General features: G+C 46.8%; 1 protein-coding gene across 1 annotated transcript in view; it reads right to left on the bottom strand.

Moving 5' to 3' along the window:
• Positions 1-298: 298 nt before the first annotated feature.
• LOC101547091 (zinc finger protein 883) overlaps positions 299-7,428 on the bottom strand; it is a 16,474-nt gene continuing 9,344 nt past the window's right edge. Inside the window, exons 2-3 of the mRNA XM_055145311.1 lie at positions 6,357-6,486; positions 299-5,153 (exon numbers count right to left, since the gene is read on the bottom strand). Coding sequence (XP_055001286.1) covers positions 3,121-5,153; positions 6,357-6,477 — 2,154 coding nt within the window. The 5' untranslated portion in view covers positions 6,478-6,486 and the 3' untranslated portion in view covers positions 299-3,120. The remainder of the gene's footprint in view (positions 5,154-6,356; positions 6,487-7,428) is intronic.

Here is a 7,428-nt window from a genome sequence, read left to right as displayed (position 1 = left end):
GAGACCCTCCATAAAATGTGTGTATTTGCAATAAAGCGAGCGGCCCTCAAAAAAAAAAAAAAGTCAGGCCTTAGGGCTGGAGCAATAGCACAGTGGGCAGGCGTTTGCCTTGTACGTGGCCGACCCAGGTTGGATTCCCAGCAACCCATATGGTCCCCTGAGCACTGCCACGGTTAATTCCTGAGTGCAGAACCAGGAGTAATCCCTGTGCATCTCTGGGTGTGACCCAAAAAGCAAAAAAAAAAAAAAAAAAAAAAAAAGTCCGGCCTTGTGATCTGTACTGGGGTTGGGAATTTTCTTCAGCATCTGATGAGACCCTTCCACATCCCTGGTGGTTGGTGTCGTGTCTCAATTCACTGTGCCCTTTCCTTCACCATATAAGGACCTTTGGATTAGCTACATTCTGACTGGGTTATTATTTTTCAGGGCCACAACCTGGTTGTGCTCAGGGGTCACTCCTGGCTATGCCCAGGGATTCTAACCTGGGTCTGCTTCACCTAAGCAAGCTCCTTAACCCCTGTACTATCTATCCTGCCCTCACACATTTAAAGACTAGGCTCTAAACAGTTCATCAGTGCAGCCCATTGTAACTGGAGAGGAGTGGATTTGGGCCACACAGCACTCCTCAGGGCTGATCCCCTGGCTCTATATACAGGGATCAAGTCTGGTGGCATTCTGGGTACCTAGTGTTGTGCCCAGAATCAAACCTGGGTTGGCTGCACGCAAGTAAGCATCAGACCTGCAGGTATTATCTTGCCTTGCATGAATTAGAACCAGAGTTCTAAACACCCTATGCTTACTCCCCATCCTGGACTGGGTGTGGCCCTGGAGGCTCCCATTTTGCCAGGCCTAAGCACTGAACTATCTGGAAAAACCAAGAGACACAGAACCATATTGTGGTATAAGTAGTTAATAAAAGTAAAAATATATATATATATGAGAGCCTCTCAAAGAATGCTTGGGGAGTCACTCCAGAGGACACTCCAACTGTGCCCTATAGTTCAGTGCTGGTCCAAAGAGGTGCTGCTGAGGGCCACTGAGGCCACCCCAGAGGTACCAGAGACTCAAGGCCTCAGGCAGGCAAGGCACACTTTCCGGTTCTTTGAGGTAGCTCCTTGGACCCTTTGTGGGTACAAAAAAATGAAAAAAAATACAACACCACCCATACACCAACTCTTGTCAAGGACATGAAAGAAGTAAAATCTAACACACTGCTTTTAAGTACAACCATATGTACTGGCATTTGGCATTTAAAATTATATATTGGGCCAGAGAGCTAGTACAGAAAGTAAGGCAATTGCTGTGCACATGGCCAACTACAGCTGGATCCCCAGAATCACATGTGGTACCCTTAGAACTAAGAAGTGATCCCTGAGCAGAACCAAGAAAAAGCCCTGAGCACAGCCACGTGTGGCCCAGCACCCCCCACCCCATGATATAGTCACACACCCTGTGATTCGGGCATCGTGCGCCAAGGAAACAAGATAAAAGGGAAATACACATTTCAAGTATCTGTAGTTTTAATTATAACTCACAATGATGCATAAACAGAGAAATGAATAAACAATAGTGTTACACCACAAAACATCTCAGCTATATAAAAAAGAATAAGCTACTCATACAACTACCATTACTGGATCTCAAAATGAATGAGGCAACTCTGGACAAAAGAGTAAACTCTTTAATATATCAGAAAAGCAAATCAATGCTTACCTGGAAGGCAGAGAGTACAGAGGAGGTATTCCTCCAACAGCAAGAGAAACCATAGCGTATCTTCATTACGTGACAATGATGGTTTTAGAGATTATACGAATGTCAAAACTTACTGAGTGGAACTGTTCAAGTACAATTAGCTGACTGCATGTCACTTCATATTAAAGCTTTAAAAATGTGGTTCAGGACTGGCAAGACGGCGCAACAGGCTCAGCACCTGCTCTGTATGGGGGGAAGCCAGGTGCTGTTCCCAGTACTGCAGTCGGTCCCCCAACACCATGGGGGTGGCCCCCAAACAAAAAAGTAAATCTAAGTGGTTCAAAATAATTCTTATTTCCTATTCTATGGAAAGCAGCTCTACATACCTGACCCTACCATCTTTCCTCGATAACAGCAAATATCCACAAGCAATAACCCTTTCTCATCTGGTTCAACAAAATACTGACAGGCCACACTGGTCACTTCCTCCTGCTGCATTCCTCAGAAGGAAACTTTCCTTCCACTTTTCTTCATGTAAGCAGAACCCAGCAGTTCACAGAGCGAAAAGAACCCAAGGTTAAAGGTGACTTACTAGATAAGGATTCCAGGAGCCAGAGCAACCGTGCAGCAGTACAACTGTACAACTATACTCGCCTTGCACATGGCTAACCTGTACTTGATCCCCGGCACCCCATATGACCCCTCAAGTCTGCCAGGAGTGTTCCCTGAGCGCTGAGCCTGGAATAAACCCTGAGCTCCGCTGGGTGTAGCCACAAAAAAACAAAAAAAGGATTTTAGAGTCTCAAAAACTATAGGCAAGTGCCAAGGCCAGAGAGCTTAACAGTAGAAAGTTCTCTAAGGAAACCTCTGGGAGATGAACAGGAGCTCTAAAAATGCTAGTCCATATTTTCTTTGTATAAGATAAGCATAGTTCTTTGGGCCATAAATAAGTCTAGACACCTAATTTTTAAAAAAGAAAAAGGAATGAATACTCAGGGTTCTTCCTACAAATGACAGCACATTGTGGTATGTTTCCCTCAACACTCTGGTCATCATAGACACTTCCCAAGTGGCAGAGGTGAAATGGCTTTTGCTACAGAGCAATTTTATCAACCTGGTAAGGGCCCTGATACAAGGCAGTACAATAGAGCAATCTCAAACACATGGGATTTAAGGTTAATTAGAGGCATGAAGTTCAATACTGAAGGATGACACCAACACAAGTACTGTTGTACTGAACACACAGTAACCATTCACTGCAGTTTTTCTGAGGTCAACTTTAGGGTAAGAGTGAAGCCTTTCTCAAATTCACTGAAATTCTAAGGCCTTCCCTGATGACGAATTATCAAGTGTGTAGTGAGGAAAGATTTTTGACTAAATGATTTTCCATATTTATCACAATGATTTCTCTGTGAACACTATGAAGTTTTAGGAGGCCGGAGTTGTAGGTAGAAGTTTTTCCACATTTGAGACACCATAGGCGCTTTCTACTGTGTGGACACTCCTGTGTTTAATGAGACTGGAGTTCTTAGCAAAGGATTTCCCACACTTACTACACTTGTAAGGCCTTTCTCCACTGTGAACTCTCTGATGCTGAAGTAGGGCTGAACTTTGGCTAAATGCTTTCCCACATTCCTTGCATTCATAAGGCCTCTCTCCAGTATGGACACGCCGATGTAGAATGAAGTTAGAGTTATCAGCAAAGGACTTCCCACATTCATTGCACTCATAAGGCTTTTCTCCTGTGTGGACACGCCTATGTTTGATAAGTCTGGAGTTTTCGGCAAACGATTTCCCACACTCAGTACATCTGTAAGGTCTGGATCCAGTGTGAAGTCTCTGGTGCTGACGGAGAGCAGAGCTTTGGTTAAAAGTCTTCCCACATTCACTGCATTCGTACGGCCTTTCCCCAGTATGAATTCTCCGATGTTTGACAAGTGTAGAGTTCTGGCTGAATGACTTACCACATTCATTGCATTCATATGGTCTTTCCCTAGTGTGAACTATCTGGTGTATATTGAGATTGGACTTCTGGCTAAATGACTTTCCACATTCTCTGCATGAATATGGTTTCTCTCCAGTGTGCACTTTCCTGTGTTCAATAAGTTCGGATTTCCGTCTGAAGGATTTCCCACACTCCTCACACTTAAAAGGTCTTTCTGTACTGTGAACACTCCAATGCTGAATGAGATTGGGTTTCTGCCCAAAAGCTTTCCCACATATCTCACACTTAAAAGGTCTTTCTCCAGTGTGAACCGTCTGATGGCGAAGGAGAGAAGATCTCTGACAGAAACTTCTGCTACATTCACTGCACTCATAAGGTCTTTCTCCAGTGTGAATTCGCCTGTGCTTAATGAGTCTGGAATTTTCAGCAAATGATTTCTCACAGTCAGTACACTTGTAAGGTCGGGATCCAGTGTGAATTCTCTGATGCTGACGGAGTGCAGAGAATCGTGTAAAGGACTTGCCACATTCTCTGCACTCATAAGGCCTCTCTCCAGTGTGGATTCTGCGATGCTGAAGGAGAGTTGAGCTCTGGCAAAATGCTTTTCCACATTCATTGCATTCATATGGTCTTTCTTTGGTGTGAACTCTATGATGGACAATGAGGTTGGACTTCCGACTAAAAGACTTCCCACACTCCACACAATCATAAGGCCGTTCACCAGTGTGCACCCTCTGATGAGTTATCAGGTTGGAGCTTCGCGTAAATGATTTCCCACATTCCTCACACTCATAGGGTCTGTCTCTAGTGTGATCTCTCTGGGGCCCAATAAGGGGGGTCTTTGTAAGTAAGAGTTCGCATTGCTCTGATGAGAAAGGTCTTTCTTTCGTACGGACCCTCTGATGCTGGCTGAGGCTAGCACTTTTGCTAAAGGAGCTTCCACATTCATTGCACATAAAACAACTTTCTCTCAGGAATCTCTGAAAATAACCAAATGCTTTTTTGCAGCTGAAGGCTTTTGTGTACTCTTCCCATTTGTGAAAAGGCTTTTCCTTCTGAAAGGACACCCTACACTCATTTCTACCATTTGACTTTCCCTTTATATTAGCAGTCCGTTCCTGGAGAAATTCAGAATTGGCCAAGAAGGCCTGTGCAACCAGTCTGCAGTAAAATGGCTTTTCTGATAAACGACACCTGCAGTTCCTCATGAACACAGTCCCGTCCACATCGCTCCTAACAGGTCTCTCAGCACCACATTGCCTCCAATGCTGGTGAAGATTTGAGCACAAAAACAACTGTTCCCCACACGTCCCACAGCTGTGTAGCTGCTGCTTGTGATATGCACCATGGGGCTCCTCCAAGTGCAAAATGTCTCTCAGTATCAGGCCACACATTTCACAGGGATGGGTCTTCCTGGGAGACAGAGGTACTTTAAGAGTCCTGATGGGTGGGACTCCTTGAGCAGCAACACTTTGATCAAAATGAACCTCCTCACTCTCCACTTTCTGGCAACAACCTGAAAGCAAGAAGAAACACTGGGTAAGAGCATGCTGCCGCTGGTGGGAGGAAACTGTCTACATCCACATACATGCCTGAGGACCCAAAGAATGAGGCCACAAGATAACCTGCAGGAACAGGGAGCCAGGTTCAGACTGGTAATGGAAATGTCTAGCAGGCCTCAACTCATAATGATGGTGGAGGCCACATGAAGTGAAGTCTCACGTGGTGTGATACAGAAACAGGGTGTGCGCAAATGACGGGGCAGGTTCACACAGTATAGATAGGAAACTCCACCCAGAGAAACAGCAGCATTGATTAGGACACAGTCAGACTGAAATTCTTACTACAAAACACAGTGGTCAGTATTGGAGCCCACTTCACTGAACATGGATTTCTGCCCATCTGGGGAGAACCGAGGGATGTCAAACCCACTCCCTGACTGAGTGTAGGTGCTGGGTGACACAAGGACTGAGGGAGGCACAACATACACACAGCCAATGTTCACTTACAACAGTTCACCCCATCTTATCATAGAGAAAATGTATCGTAGAGGAAACATTACAGACACTGTCTGAGGTGGCCTTTCGAGAACGCACAGGGAACACTTCAAAGACTAATTCCTGGTGAGGAAAGCAGTGTTTCTCAACTGGGGACCACATGGCCCTGCAATACTTCAAAAATGAGATCCACAGTACAAATAGAGGCCAATCATACAGAACCACAGGAAGAAAATGATGGCTGAAAAACACTGATGCCGAGGGAGTGAGGAAGCCGATCCAGAATGCAAAAGACTCAGGTCTGGACACTGTGGACCAGCCAGAAGAGGACAAGTAAGGGGGCTGAGTGCAAGACCCCCCAACCAAGAGCCTTCTGTAGGACCACAGGAAAGCAGCTCTGGTTGTGTTCTAGACAATAGACAACCCTAGCCATGGAAATGGTCCTAATGGGAGAATAGAGAAGAACTTCTGGAGAGAAGCAAAGGACAGAGAAGAATTCAGGAAAGCAGGTAGTGGGGGCTAGCAGAGAGTCGGTAGAGCACCTGCCCTGCAGTGTGATTCCCAGTATTCCCTACTGTCCTCTGAACACTGCCAGGAGTAATTCCTGAGTGCAGAGCCAAGAGTAACCCCTGAGTACCACCGGGTGTATCCCCCCACCCCCCAAAAAAAACACAACAAAAGAACCGAAAGCAGGAAACAGGAAGATCTGAGATGTTACTTACCCAGAGATGTTACGATAGCCAAGTTCTCCAGCATGACGTCACAGTACAGGCGCCTCTGAGCCTCATCAAGCAGGTCCCACTCCTCCCAGGAGAAGTATATGGCCACATCATCAAAGGTCATAGTGCCCAGCTAGGATGGTGACAGAAAAACCAGGAATGCTTCAGTGCCAAGAGTCACAATGCATTTTCCCAAACACCAATGCTATGGCACCCAGATCCAAAGATTCTCCACCCAGTGAGCAAACAACCCTGCTGGCAGAGGGGTGCCTACATCCTGACAGCTCTGACCACCAGCTAAACGAAGCTGAGCCACAGACTCCCAGACCATGGGCCAGTGCCAGCTCTAAACTGTGTTCCATCCCTTCCTGACAGATCTCCCTGGCACAACCAGTCAAGTTCCTCATAGTGATGCTGGGGCACCAGAGAACACCTGCCTGGGCCACAGAACCTGCTGGCTGCAGCCTTGATCTGGTGCCCTTTGGCTAAGATGGTATCTAGGCCACACCTCATGGTCCTCAGGAGACCAGGCAATGCCCAGGGCTGCACCTGGGCTCCCACAGGCTGCGCAGACACTCCTGGCCCAACTACATGGCCATGCTCACCCCTGCTGTCCCTGAGAGCTCACCCCCGCTGTCCCTGAGAGCACGTGGACTGAAGTTTCTTTCTCCTAATCTTGTTCCTGTGGCACCTGAGGACCTATAGCTGAGCAAATGAACATGCTGACGCCAGTGGTGCAGCTGTGGTTCATTAAACACTCAGTGTAAAAAACCTCGATGCGCCAATAATCGTGTCGATCCCTGCTCTGAGGAGCCACCCAGTGAGGTACTCTCAAGACAGGAGAGAAAAGCTCTGTGAGAACAAGAGAGGGGGACCCTCAGATTCCAGGGGAGGGAGTGGTGGGCTATCCGAATTTAGTGAGCCGAAATGCGAGTCCCCGTGCCACCCTGTGGAGACCGTGTCAGGAGAGTACAGGGTCCACAAACAGTCACTAAGGGCTCTGCGTCCATCACTTGGTCAACACACGCCATACCCAGTGTACAATAGTACATTCAGCATCTAGCAGGGAGCCTAG

Source organism: Sorex araneus, chromosome 8 (genome assembly GCF_027595985.1).
Source record: "Sorex araneus isolate mSorAra2 chromosome 8, mSorAra2.pri, whole genome shotgun sequence".
Classification (NCBI taxonomy): Eukaryota; Metazoa; Chordata; class Mammalia; order Eulipotyphla; family Soricidae; genus Sorex; species Sorex araneus.
This window is presented reverse-complemented; position numbering and strand designations above follow the sequence as displayed.